Consider the following 15,320-nt stretch of genomic DNA (forward strand, 5'->3'; position numbering starts at 1 on the left):
TTTGGTACAGTAAATGAGGATTACGATAGGAATTTTAATATTTATTACTAGTAATAAAGTGTGTTGTAATGTAATAACTAAACTTATTCATTAGTTTGGTTGTGAGTTATAACATTAAAATGAAACTTAACATTTATTTTAGGAAATATCTTACTCATACAATTATATCTCCTTAAAAATTGTTATTTTTAAATTTAAGAGAGATATGTGTTATTTTATATGATTTTTATTTTTTATAATTGTTAGATGTATATGGAAAATTTATTTATTTGGAAATATATTAAGTTTTGAAACTATTGCACTTACTATGGAATAGCTAATACAACCTTTTAAAGATAAATAATTATTCCTCATTTTGAAAAATAGCTATTTATAAGAAATGATTATTCATTATAATAAAAATAGGGAAGGGCTTGCGTTCCACTAGACACGTCAGGATTCGAACACGTGTCCAAGAGTGGACACATCCGAATCCTGACGTGTCCAATGGAAACTTTTACTAAACACAAGCCGCACCCATAAAAACATAATCAAACTAAAGAATAACTAAACTATAAGAATAACTATTACATTAAAGCGTTTATTACAGTCTACCAAATATGTCATAAGTTTAAGTTACACATGAAGTACCTCTAGTTATTGTTACACCATTAAATAATTTTTTGTGAGATTAATATTTGAAAATCTCACTATTATACACACTTTCTTTGTTTTTATCACAAGCAAAATTTCAAGTTAACCAAATATCATTAAAAACTCATATTTTGTGTATAACTTAAAAAAAATAATTAAAATTAAATATTTTATAAATAATATGATTTTTGATCTGTAATCTAAATGTGGATTTTTTTCAATAAGGCAAAAACACATTATTTTATCAAGATGTGATATTGACAAAAGTTGCACTATACCTAACTAGAAGTAAAATCCAAAAAACAGTATCCAAACAGATATTTTTCATATTTGGCAGATAGAGATTTGTTAATTTTTAAAAATTTTATTTTTATCTTATATATGAAAATCTTGGAGAATCTGTCGCGAGGCCACTCGGTATGCCCATCATTTTCATTGATCAAAAAAAATGTACGATAAATAGAATAGGCAAATGAGCAAAGCAGAGATAGAGATGAGAGATCTGATTTATAAATAAAAGGATGAAGTAAAGAAAGTCATTGACAGGTAAAAAGATACCTTTGCCTGTTGGAAATGTGAACCCATGTGATGGGCGACAGCTACTCTCACCCGCCTCCGCGTAATAAACAATACACACACGCTATCTAAGAAAAGCTCGGATGTGGGTGCACTCGTCTGAACGTAAATTGGGAAGATTCGTAAGCGTATATTCCCTGCAAACAATAGTTCAGAGGGTTTGACTTAGGCTGCGTTTGTTTGGTTATAAAATATTTTTTGGGTGTAAAATAATTTTAAGTAAAAATATTTTTGAAAAAGAAAAATAATTTTTAGTATTTAGTAGCATTTAAAAAAATACTTTGAAAAATATTTTTTAGTGTTTGGTTGTGTTCTTGAATATACTGTAGAAAATATATTTTCTACTCGTTGTTCACATTTTCTCACATATTCTTAACTTCCAAACAAATATATAATATCATTTCTCAATACCGAAACACAAACGAAACAAAACCCCAAAAAAAAAAATCATCAAATCCGGTCAGAGAAGAACGAAGAGAGAGAGAGAGAGAGAGGCGACTAGGTTCGAGGTTAAGGCGAGATCGCGCGGCGGAGGCGAAGGCGAGCACAATCAGACTGGGTTCATCAGAGATGGGTTTGAGTGTTAAGGAGGCGCGAATCAAATCGGCGATGGCAAACACGCGATCTCGAAGGCGCGATCTCGCTGATGCAGGTTGGGGTGCGATCTAGCTCACTCTCTCTACTCTCTCTTCTCACTCTTTCTCTCTCTCTTTGGGTGTCTGTGAGTCCAAAAATTGATTTGAAGGTAAAATAGAAACGTAAATCATGTATGTGAGTCTCTCTCTCTTCTGGTGTGACTACCGTTGCTCTCTCTCTCTCTCTCCTTTTTTGTTTTTAGTCTAGAAAATTCTATTTGAAGGTAAAATGAAAGTGTAAATTGATTTCCGCCTAAAGCCCTCTTATTTTACGGTCAACTGATTTAATTTTCCCTTTGACCGAATTTTCTAAGCATCCCAAACAGCAAGCACGGTGGAAAATATGTTACTAATTTCCTCAACCGTTGAAATAAACACAGCCTTAGAGTATTTAGAATGAAAAATGTTATCTTATCTTATTTTACCATTTTAAAAAATTACTTTATCAATTATACCATACTATTTTATAATATACCCAACGTCCTAACTTTTATTTTTCTATCTTACTCATTAAAATAATATACATTACCCACTAAAATAATATAATATATTCCAATACAACTCTCTCTCTTTCTCCTCACCCATCTCTCTTCCACTTTATCGATTAAAATATATTATAATTTTTACTAAAGTGCTACAGTGTCATCTTAAATTTAGGATGGCATTGTAGTACAATTGCAAAAAAAAATTTGCAATTGTAAGATTTTACAAGTTCGGTTGCTGATGCTAAATTTTTCGTACATATACCATTTACAATTGCCAATGAAAATGCTCTTACTATTGGTAAATTACCATATTATATTTAGTTAGTGGGTGATATAACAGACTTTCATTAAAATAAAAAAGAGATTATTTTAAAAAAAGTACTAGAGATAAGTCAAACCCATAGTTTAGACTTTAGTAGCTATTTTAAGAACATTTTTTATGGGAAAAAGAAAACAAAATTGACTATTTTTTATATTTTCTATAAAAATGGTGCAAAAACTATCATAAAATAGTTTATTAACAATTATTATAAAATCATCTGTTAAGAGGGCCTAGAAAGGGAAAAGTTAATGGATGCATTAAAGGATATTAGTTTAGAAACTATTTTTAGAAATTTTAGATGAAAAAAAAAATCAACTTTTTTTTATTTATAGTTTTTTATAATTTCCACAAAGTAGTATTAAAACTTTTTAAAAATTGTTTATTAATAAATTTCCAAAAGGTACTCATTAATAGTATTAAAAAAAACAACTATTCCGTTAAAGCCTAATTAAGCACATAAAAATTTTAGTTGGGTGTGGATCTGAATTGGTTTAGTCTATGTTTATGGGGTGTTGGGTTTGCTTGGTGTTGTGCTTGAGTATTTTATTCTATATTGGCTGAACGACTTTTGATTTTAGTGTGGTAAAAATGTATTCCAAAGAAAATTATCTCATATGGAAGCCATATATTTCTAGGTTCTCACATATTATGAGAGAAAAATCTCATGAAACCATTCCTTAAGATACACCTCATGTTGTAGCGGGGATGATCGTAGTGTGGCTAGTGAGGCAATGGTGGGGTGGGTAGCTCTTTGTTTAAATGCTAACAAAATAAATACTTTGAGTTACTATATTGTTTTAATTTCTATATTTTTTCGTGCAATTTAATTTAGGTGGCATATTTTAATTGGACTAATTAACCCATATTATTCAGCAAAAAAAAAAAAAATTAACCCATATTATTGGTTTATATGACATTGAATGATTGTGTCATTCATAGGAATAAACAAAAGGACGAGAATAAAAATGAATGCAAATGCTAAATATGTAAATTCAAAATTTTAAGCATAAGAGATAAAATCAAAATGACCATAAATTTAGAGTGTGCAATTTACAATTTAGACTTGTTTTTTCAATAACATTTCTTTTGGTATTTTATTTTTTTATTAAAAAAAAAATATTCTTATGACTTTTAATCTGTGGTGATGGCACAAGCTCAATCAACTCTTTGCCTATGTCTATAAATACCACCGATCAAAACTTACTATCAATGATATAGACTCCAAACTACTAATTCAAATCTCACAAACCATACTCACAGACTCTCATAAATCTTTAAAAAAAAAAACACACACACACACACACACAAGCATTACGATTTTGACTCACATTTTTTTGGACCGTGGAGCCAGACAAATATGAGAGAAAAGTGGGTTAATTTTTACCTTTTTTACATACACATAATTTTTCCCTCCATCTATCTTCACCATTTAACGTGGGTTAATTTACTGGTAAAAACTTGTAATGAATTTCCTATAAAAAGTTCTTAAAATGGATAAGAGTGTACACCCTTATAATAATAACAGTACAAATTTCCTCGGATCTAAATAATTTCTTCAAAAGCTGGACACTATTCCTGTCCCGACAGATAGTTGAATGGACTTTTTCTTACTACTTTCCTACATTGTTGCTTTATGTGAAGTTGTATTCTTGAAAATCAAAACCAACTAATAGAGAGGTAGAATCTTATCAAAGAAAACAAAGTAGATTCTTATATGAGAAAGGAGATTCATTGGTCCATGGAATTGAAACTATTTCCTCATTTTTCTTCTAGGTGAGGATGTGCCACTAGTCTAAAGGTCATTTGAATATTATTTACTTCTAAATATATAAAATTTACCAGTAGATATTATGATAAGATATGTGTATATTTTTTTAACTAAAATAAGACGAAGGCACCTTTATCCAAGGTCCGATTCCGACAGTGAGAGAGGCAGTCGCAAGATTGTAGAGGCTCTTGACGATTTTCTTTTTTGATAATGAGGCTCTTGACGATTTGATTAAACTTAGGACCATACTAATTTCATATGGATTTGTTTATATGAAGTTGATTCAGCATATTAGTTGGTCACTCAACCTGCCCCAACAGCTCCATTGACATAATTACTCATTGTATCAAAGTTTTGGTTGTCCAGTGGACCACAATGTCTTACAGAAAACATTAAAGGCGCATCAAGACCAAGGTTGTCAAAATCGGGATTTTACGTAAGATCTTGAGAGATAGGTGAGATCGTAGATCAGATTGTAAGATCCTACATTATTTGAGAAAAAAAAAAAATACACATTGATATGTTAAATAATCACATAAATTACACATTTATTGATATAATTATCATACATTACTATATCTATTTATAAGCATTATTTGGGCCCAACTGACAGTCTCTACATTAGAGTGAAAAAACTTGGTCTATTAGGATTACATTTTTCATCTAAGTCCAACTAAGCTTTCTATCAAATTAAAAAACATTACAAGAAATAAAAGTCGTTTGAGATCGTCAGAATCGTGTGATCCTACCGATCCTGAACAATCGCAAAGATCCTTGAAAGATTTGAATTGTTTTAAGCAGGTGAGATCGTAAAATCGTAAAATCCAGATCGAAATTTTAACAACCATGATTAAGACATTACATTTAGTCCTTCCAAATTTCAAGTCATTTCGATTATAATGGAGTTGCTGAAGAAACAGAAGCTATTATTACAAATCATGTCATAAGATTATGTTCAAAATAATGTCATCATGTCATGTCTCTTGCAATCTTGGTTTTTCATGCGCATGACAAGCACTAATGTGGGATGACAATTGAAGATGCAAAGCTATCAACAAAAATGGTGTCTTTGAGAATCTAACTAATTTCATTTCCAAAAACAAGTGATGAAAATTAAAACTGCATTACCAAGAAAAATATCAGACAGTGGGATGAGACTATAACACATCGAGACCAACCAAGTCTACACAGAGAACAGCAAGGAAGAAGCATTAGAATGAACATGCAAAACCAGCGTCAACATCATTTACAACCACTTCTCATCTGCCATCTGCAGATGTAAAAGATTCAGCAAATCCATATGGGCGTGTTGGTATGCTGGTCTGAGTATTGTCCAAGCTTGGAAGAAGTGTAGAGGAAGAAGATTCCATGTTGCTTCTACCTTCATAAGCCTGCCACTTCTTAAGTGCTTGAGGCAAGGACATTTCGAGGTCAATGCCATACAAGTCTTCTGGATTTTGGTCACTTGGTTTCCAAAGCTCAACCAGAGATGACAGCACATTGACAGCATGACCCATGTCGGGTCTTTGAAATGGTTCCCTTGCACAACAATATCCCGCCAACTCAGCAACTTTGCTTATACTCGCAATTGTTTCCTCATTGAGGTTGATCGTGGGGTCAATTGCCTTGCAGAACGAATCCTTGTTGATGTACATTCTTTTGAACCATGTTACAAGGTGCATGCTCTCCTCAGGCTGGGTCTCATCGAGTGCTTTTCTCCCAGTGATTAACTCCATCAAAATCACACCAAAACTAAATATGTCGACCTTGGTTGTCACTCGACCAGTAACTGTAATCATAAGACAAACAATTTTAAGTTGGTGTAAACCAAGGAACATCCACAAAAATGAAATGCATTCTAGAGCAAGTTTAATGCCAGATTTAATGCATTGCTATATCAAGAAAAATAGACTTGTTATTCATCTAGGCCTAAAAGAATGTTCACAATTATTAAAGTGTACAGAACTAGAACATGAATTACCTGCATATTCTGGTGCCAAGTACCCGAAAGTTCCAGCAATTCTTGTCTCAATTGAGCCTTTCCCCTCTGGAGCAAGACGCACAAGGCCAAAATCCGCAACCTTAGCTCTCATATCATCTCCAAGAAGAATGTTTGAAGGCTTTAAGTCCCTATGTATAAAGCTTTGATGGGCCAACCCATGGAGATACTCAACACCCCTTGCCACATCTAAGGCAAGGATCAACCTTTTGGTCCATTCCAGTGGTTTCAATCCTTCTTCTGCCCAGTTGAATATATGCCTGCTGAGTGTGCCCTGAGGCATGTACTCATATACAAGAAGCCTCTCATTCCCATCCAAGCAGTAACCAAGAAGGGCAACAAGATGCCGGTGCCGGACCTTAGTCAAAACGGCAATCTCAGACTTAAATTCAGCCAATCCCTTGCCGGCTATGACCCCAGACTCCATTCTCTTCACTGCAATCTTAGTACCATCATGCAACTCCCCTTTGTAGACAGTCCCAAAACCTCCTTGTCCTAATATATTTTGTTCACTGAAATTGTTAGTCACATTCCTGAGGACTTGGATCGATATCACCATGTTACCTGCTTCAACCATCTGTATGTCACCAGGCTCACTGCTAGGAAGAGTTTGCGCCTCACTGACTGCACCAACACTAACACTCGAACCTGCAACTGTGATCTTCACACTCTCATTATCAGATGCAGAATGGCGAGGATGAATCACCATTGCATTCGGGCTCTGTACTCTGCTAAATCGTTTTTGCTTCATCTTGTTCAGACAGAAAACCAACAAACCAATCAAGAAAATCAGAAACACACCTCCAACAACGGAAAACACAATTACTCCTATAATTGTCGAAGATTTCTTGCCACCTTTTCCAGAACCACTGCTATTTTGAGAACCTGTACCTGTAGAGGGACTCACTGGATTCTGAGATGGTGCACCTGAAGTTGAAGAACTACTTTTCTCCTTTCCTATATCAGGGTTGCCATTAGTCTTCACCATCACATTACTCGTAAAAGCTGGGATTTTCCCATACAGCTGATTGTTTGAAACATCTAGCTCAGCAAGCGCAGGCAGAGTAGTAAGCTCCGCTGGAATTGAACCCGTAAGATTGTTATCAGCAAGTATGAGTTTTTGCAACGATTTGAGAGATGAAAACTCAGTAGAAATCGAACCTGTAAGACCCAGATTCTGAAAATTCACAATAGTTATATTCCCATTGCTACAAGTGATCCCAATCCAATTCACACACGGATCATTTCCAGTCCAACTATTCGCAAACTTTGGCGGATAACCCATTAATTTCACAATCGAAAGCAATGTATTCACTCTAGAATCACACTCAACAGGAGTGGGCAAACAAAAGCTATTTGAGCCATTGGACATATCCACTACCACCCCACTTGAGAACTCAGGCATTTGTCCTTGAAGCAAATTGTTTGTCAAATTCACAACCTTCAGAGATTTAAGATTCAACAATGACACCGGCACAGGGCCTGTAAGCTTGTTATCCCTCAAACTCAAGCTCTCCAACTCTTTCAAGCTTGTAAAATCGGGCAAAGGACCCGAAAAGGCATTGCTCTGCAACCAAACCTCTTTCAAGAAAGTCATGTTTTGTATAACATCAATGGGGCCACTAAGCATACCATCACTTGCTTGCCCATTAACCCACAAGGACTCAATTTGTGAGTGAGCAAAGGTCAAAGGCAAGCCACCGTGTAAACTATTGAAAGCCAAGTGCAAATTAGTCAGACCAGGAAACACATCAGCATTGAAAAAATTGGGTATGGTTCCAGTAATATTGGCCGAGTTGGCCGAAAAGTTCTGAAGTGTGGTAGCGACTTTCAGAGTTTCAGGGATTTCCCAACCGGCAAATGGATTATTATCAATCTCAAGAGACTGAAGCGAAGACATACCAGTAAAGAAATCACTAGGAATGAAATTAAACTGGTTGCTACTTAGTAAAAGTACTTGTAATGAAGCTAATCCATTTAAGCTAGGAAGTGGACCTGAGAGTTCGTTGAATTGAAGCTCTAAGCGTTCCAGTTGGGTCAGGTTTTGCAGGGTTGGAGGAAGTGTACCTTTGAGGCTTTGATGGCCGATTTGGATCCGGGTGACCCGTTTGTTATCTGAGCAGACCACATGGTTCCAGCGGCAAGGGTCCGGGTCAGACCAACCGAGAGAGTCGGGTGCATTGAGGGTCTTCTTGAGAGCTAACATTACTGAAGTGTCATCTGAACTCGCCGGCGGGTTGGCTTGAGAGCTAACACAGTGTAAGATTGAAGAGAACCCAGAAACAAAAATGGCTAAAAGCAAGAGCTTTTTGTTGGGTTCAGAGTGAGTTTTCTTCTTCATGTTTAGAGGGAGAAGCACAGAGATGGGTGTTTAGGAAAGCTTGTGAAGAGAGTTTTTCAAGGTTGTTTTAGGTGCATTGGATGAGTTGGGTTGAGTTGAAAGACAAGAAAACACAAAGGTTGGAACTTGGAAACTGAAAGTAGCAAAGAGAGAGAAAGAGAAGTTGGTGTGGGTGTTGGTTTCAAGGATTTGAGAGAAATTGCACATGGGGTTGTGGGGTCCAAAGGTCTGAAAGCTATGGCTGTCATAACAGTGGTGAAAGGCTGGATGTGACTTGTAAGTAGGGTTCTGATTCCTGGGCTCGAGACCTAGTTGGCATTGGCACTTCGACTCTAGATATTGGTTAATAATGTTTTTTAAAAATTCGAGATAATCAAAAAGTTAACTTTTTTTTTATTATTAAAATTAATATCAAAAGTTTTTATTTATGAATTGTAAAGTAAAAAGTTGATTTTTTATTATTATTTATTCTTAAAGCTTATTGGAGTAAAAATATAGAATTATCCTTCTCCGGTTTTTAGGTGTGGTAAATCGTGCATGGGGTGCATGGTGTATATTTCCTTTTTAAAGGGTTAAATTAAATAATAAATAAATTACTAAATTTATAGTATGATATTTAATTCTAATGGTTTACTAGTCAAATAATTATACAAAAGAATAAAAAATGTGTATACATGTTATACAAGAAACATAAATTAAAAATTATATCATCTAGACACATAACTAAGTATTATTTATATTAGCTTTCTATTGAAGGATTGTTTGTTGAATGTTGGCAAACTATGGTTTTACTAAAAAGCAATTGATGCTTTTAAAAAGTTGTATTGAAGCAAATCAGCTGAAAATTTAACAGAAAAAATTAATCCAAAATCATACAATATTTAAGGTTTTAAGATTAACAAATAACATGTTAAGGAAAGAAAGTAAATAATTAAGAATAAAATAAATAATCAACTTAAAAAAAAAAAGACTTCCCAATGTTAATTATTAGTAGGTATGAAATTAAAAATATTTATATTTGAAACTTGCACTTCAAGTTGATGAGTAATGTTATTAGTTTTTTTTTTTTCATTAAAAAAAACTAGTCAATAAAAAAACCTAAGATTTAAATAAAATAATTGAGGCTTGATGAATGGGTCAAGTTAGGTCCATATTCAACTTAATCGGGTCTGGTCGAAATTGCCTATTGCCCATACCATTTTTTTATATGGGAACCTATACCCTTTCTTTCTTTTGAGGATTCAGGCAAGTTAACAAGTCCAAGTCCAAGTCCAAGTCCAATTTTGCTAGTTCTATTAGTAATAGGTATAGGAGTTGGGTTAGGTGTCCAAAACAAGAGTGAACTTGAGTAAAATGCAAACTGCCACCACTAAGTTGCGATTATTCTAATTTGTTTTCTTTATAGTTCAAATTTGGAATATTTATTTGTAATGTGATAATATCATACAACATTCGGAATCTCATTTTCGTCTATATTTATTATCGATTTTGAATGTTAATTAATTAAGCAAAAAAAAGACAATTTTTTTGGTTTGAGAAACAATTCATCAATATATATATATATATATATATATATATATATATATATATATATAAATAGAGACCTCATGAGAGAGGGCATGAGGTTCTGTAATGTGGTACACTCTATAAAAATAATTGAAATACTTTTAAAACACATTAGAGATAAGAATAAATTTAAAAATATGAACTCTTTATTTTCTTTGGTTCAATGTTTAGACTACTTTTTGTTACTTTTTTTATTCAATGTTTTGAGACTAATATTTATTTCATTTGATTTATTGTTTCAAGCCTTTTCCTCTCTCTCACGCAGACAAAAATTATTTACATTTCCATTCAACCTTTTGACTTCTACTCCTTTATATATACATATGCCCATAGCCCTTCATGCAACCCCATCTCAAATATGCATTTAGAAAAAAAAAAGATGTCTTTTACCTTCAACCTTTCAATGATACCTACATCACTCCAACATTGCAGTGCCATTTGATCATAATCTATATGAGTAGGTTATGACTGAGGAAAGAGGGCTTGCGTTTTTTATTTAGTGACGGTAGCTTACAGTTTTGATATTGAAGTTGGACGTTAAGGGTTTTGTGAAGGCTGTGATTCGCTTTCAATCTTTAGGTGTTTGGGATATTGTTTCGGAAAAGTCATAAATATATTTTGTTTTAGTACTAAAGAAAAAATAAAAAGAAATATTCTTGTGGGGGGCGAAAAGATCATGATGAGAATGTGGGCCTTTTGGGCTGTGTTAAGGAAGGCCGACCAGCTACTGGGTTTAGAATTTGTTGGTACTATGGGTCGGCCCATACGCCGAGGGTCCGAGGATCCCGCCGAGGGTGAACTTGTCCTCGGACGGACACCGAAGAACTCAGGGTTTCGCAATGAAGATTAGGGGATGACATGGTTAAGACCAATGGTTAAAAGGGGTAAACCCTAGAATGCCCCAGAAGCACTGGTGTTGAAGAAATGTCAAAGATAAAGGCTGCCACCTCCACATTAAAGACCCTGCACCTACCACCCTGGCCGCATTGATGGGGAAGTGACACCTGAACAGTGGAAGGGAAACTTCTGGTTACTATTCAAAGGCACTGGGAAAAGAAATATCTAGGTTAAAGGGGAGGTAAAGCAACACGTGTGAAAGGGATTGAAGGGAGTAGTATTTAAGGAGTAATCTAAGACAGAAAGAGGGGGACTCTCTCTTTGTAACCAAAAAGAAAGATAAAAAGAAGGAAAGAGAAATTATATAAGAACAGTTCTCGGCTTACGTCCGAGCAGATTGATTCATAGCATTCTTTGTTGTTTTTAAGTGTTTATCATCTTTAGCTTGCTATTTAATCCTCATACACTTCTAACCTGGGTTTCAAGCCCACACTCTACAAATTACATTGTTTAAGGCTCATTGGGCCTGAGCCCGTAACTGTTCTTGGGGCCAGGTGCAATTGTGCACTTACAATTCTAATTGATTATTTATGAAGTTAGCTTTCTTTTCTTTCCTTTTTAAATGTTAGAACTCATAATTTGTATGTTTCTTTGTAGTTTTTTTTACTGCTATTTTCTGCAGTATAAGCCATAGTGATAAAAATAAAAATCAATGATGATTTCAAAGTATTTTCCGTTTTTCTTTTTTAAGTATACAGACTAAAGACAATTAAATTTTGATAATTGAATGTGTTTTTAGCAAATTTATTTTTATTTAATCATGTTCTATTTATGTTGATACTTATAAATGATTCCCTCAATTATATTGAGATAATGAATTGGATTTTGTGATTAAGGTTTCCATATTTAGTTGTGAGAATAGAGTGATTAAAGAAGTGTTTAGGCGGTTGTTTAAATTTATATAATTTTAGGATATAAAAGAATTTTATGCTTTAAATTCTTATTTAAAGATTTTAAAATCATTTAATCATTTTAAAAAATAAAATCTATTTTTAATGGTAAATATTATAATATGTTATAGGCTTATAGTGTTATACAATTTTTTAAAAATAAAATATGAATTAAGAAAATCAAGTTTTCATAGATTCAACAATATTGTAGGCAAACATAAATATTATACCAAAAAGTAAGTATTATATGTAGATCTTAATATATATAAAAATGATTTCAAATAAAATTGTAAAGTTGTCCGCGCATCGCGCGGGACATCATCTAGTTATCTACTAAATACACACACACACACACACACACACATTTAATTAACCTCTCACCAAACTTAAACATATTACTTAACCCAAAGTACCACTAACAAAAAGACATAATTTTAGTATATTAAAATTATGTCATTTAACAACTTTAGGACCTAAATTTTGTTGTGTTGAGTACAGGGACAAGCCAAAACTTAGAGTTAGGGGAGTGGTTTTATTGTTGGTTGTGTGTGGCGGTTTCAACCTCCAACTTTGCAGCTACTTAGCCACTGAGGTTTTTTTTTTTTTTTTGGGTGGGTAAGATCGAATTTTTTTTTGAAAAAAAAAAATTTAAATGCAGAGTTTTTTATTTTGGATAAATTGGTTGATTGAGTTTAATTTTTTTTTCAATTTTATTATTGATAATTTCTTTTGTTAGGCTAATTTTTTTTGGGCTTGTATATTTAGTTTTAGATTTTAGATCTATAAATATTTTAATGGCCTCTAAAATGAGAAAAATGCTAGAGCTACCATTTTTTTTTATAAATTGATGATATGATGAGTGGTTATTGGTAAGTAAAAAAACGATGTAAGTACGTAGTTGACTTAGATGCGAGTCAATAAAAATTTGCTATCAAAAAAATTTATAAAAAGCAGTGTCTTTGCCCTTGGTTGACCATAAATAACATAATTGGATTTAATTTTTTTTTTTTTTTTATAAAATGATGTATTGCATTTATTGATTTAGCCACATAATTAAAATTATTTTGAAAATCTATGTATGTAATAGCATCTAAAACAAACTAGTATAACTTTAGTTTTAAGGGCTCCCTAGGACGTGGTGCATTGGTAGGAGTTCTGAACTGGATCACACTTATGAGTTCAGGAGTTTTCTAGTTCAAGTTGTGCGTTTCACAAAATGCTATGTCGTGATATATATAGCCTTAACGCGCTCAAGGGTGCTGTGCCATGCGTGTTTTGGATTCAAGTGGGCTAGGTCAATAATCCCATGCTCAAGGCCTATTTTTGTTCTTAAAATAAAAAAAATAATTTTAAAAAAAAAAACCCTTCAGTTTTATGTTAGGCTTAGAGCACTTGCAGCAGTGGAGCTAAATAGCTATATAACTATTTTAGCTCCACCAAAACTCCAAAAAGAAGCATGCAGCAGTGGAGCTAAATCTATTTTTTTTTAGCTCTTTGCTACAGTGCACATCTATAGATAGATGTGCACTGTTCATGAGAGCTAAAAATTAATTAATTTTTTATTTTGCGTTCACATTACTTTTTTATTGTGGTATTTTTATTGTAGTAAGATGTATTATTTTATTGTGGTAGATATATTATTTTATTGTGATGTTTATATTATTTTATTGTGTTGAAAGCTAAAATAGATTCACTGCTGCAGCATGTGTGTAGGTAAAATAGATAAAGTAACTTTTGGTGGAGCTAAATTGCTAAATTTTTAGCTCCACTGCTGTGGATGCTCTAACTAGCATGTGTTTCCTCACACACGGAAGTTTGTTTTGCTAGGCGTCACACGTGTTGATATGTTTACATGTTTAGTGCAGAGGAAGTGCAGGCACTGTGCACATGGCCTTATTTGTTGGGAGTATGCTAATCAATAATCATGACGCTGAATTGAATAATATTAATGGGTGTCGCTAGTTGCATTATGCAATTATATTAATTGTTATTTTTTTTTTTTTTTTGATAGGAATATTAATTGTTATTAGTTGTATAACATTCAAGTATTTCTTTATTACTCTATATTGTTGCGGGACATTTATTTACCCCACAGCTTCCGTAAGGTTGAAAGTTTTATGTTTGAATGAAAAAAGAAAAAAAAAATCTCTTATTAAAATAGTTAAATTTGATTTTATACCATCTAAAAGTCATGACTACTATTTGGTCTTGATCTTGAGACTACGTTTTAGTCTTGACAGTAAGACCAATTTCATATTTTTAGACTACTATTTGGTCTTGATCTTGAGTCCACATTTTGATCTTTGACATTAAGACCAATTTGATTTTTTTTTTTGGACCTAAAATCAAATGTTCTTCGCGTTGGTTTGAATGATATTTGGAAATCTAAATGGATAATAATTTCACAAAGAAGAAGAACAAAGGATAATTTCACATTGGCAATCTCCGTGTTTAGACTTTTTTGTTTTTTGTTTTTTTTAGAATCCCGTGCTTAGACTTAAAAGAAGAGGGGAAAAAAAAAGAAGAAGAAAAACTTAGGGAGAACAAAGGATACGCAGATTATGATTTAAGAAATAACACAGAACTAGGACCAAACTTTAGTATGTTGCCAAATTCGAGTCAAAAGACACTTTTTGATGAATTTGATTCTTAATTTATAGTGTTAAAGGTCTATGTTAAAGAAACAAGAAGACAACTTAAGAATCTACTTAAAAAATAAAAGTATTTGTTTCCCCAACTCCTATTCGACTCTTCCTCGATCTGTCGAACCTTGACTTCTAGTTGATTTATCAAGACGTGAGAATTAGCAACGTAAATTGCCTATAACTTGTTTGTTTCAAGCTCAATTTGAGCCCCATTTGTTGTGTTATTTAAAGGATGTTATAAGCCATCCCTAAAGAAGCTTGAGAGAGAGAGAGAGAGAGAGAGAGATCTATGCAGTTAGGGTTTGTGTAACCAAGTTTCTATCAATTTTACTATTCCCAATTCGAGCCCTATTTGTTGTATTATTTAAAGGACCTAGCATAGACTTGCTATTGTGAAGTCAATCGTAGACTGAAGATCAACGCACATTGAAGAAGGTCGTTAAAAAGAGTAATCCAATCGAGTTGGAGTTGCACTAAGCTCGGTAGATTTTATCGTAGGTAGGTACTTCGAGATCAGATATTTTCATTGTACTTTCAACCTAAATCTTAGTTAGTGAAGTCTT

The 15,320-nt window shown here is 33.2% G+C and overlaps 1 protein-coding gene across 1 annotated transcript; it reads right to left on the minus strand.

The window, feature by feature from the left end:
• Positions 1-5,523: 5,523 nt before the first annotated feature.
• On the minus strand, positions 5,524-8,893 carry LOC142621896 (receptor protein kinase TMK1). The gene is made up of 2 exons (XM_075795270.1): positions 6,401-8,893; positions 5,524-6,208 (listed from the first exon to the last, which is right to left on the minus strand). Exons 1-2 carry the CDS (start codon positions 8,757-8,759, stop codon positions 5,679-5,681), a joined length of 2,889 nt encoding a protein of 962 aa, XP_075651385.1. The 5' UTR covers positions 8,760-8,893; the 3' UTR covers positions 5,524-5,678.
• Positions 8,894-15,320: the final 6,427 nt, after the last annotated feature.

This window comes from Castanea sativa, chromosome 1 (genome assembly GCF_040712315.1).
Source record: "Castanea sativa cultivar Marrone di Chiusa Pesio chromosome 1, ASM4071231v1".
NCBI classification, from domain to species: Eukaryota; Viridiplantae; Streptophyta; class Magnoliopsida; order Fagales; family Fagaceae; genus Castanea; species Castanea sativa.

Bases quoted from the DNA above. Each gene is read 5' to 3' on its own strand.
- LOC142621896 (XM_075795270.1), bottom strand. From the start codon at position 8,759: ATGAAGAAGAAAACTCACTCTGAACCCAACAAAAAGCTCTTGCTTTTA. The intron at 6,209-6,400 runs GTAATTCATGTT...TTATGATTACAG, and splicing joins CTTGGCACCAGAATATGCAG to TTACTGGTCGAGTGACAACC.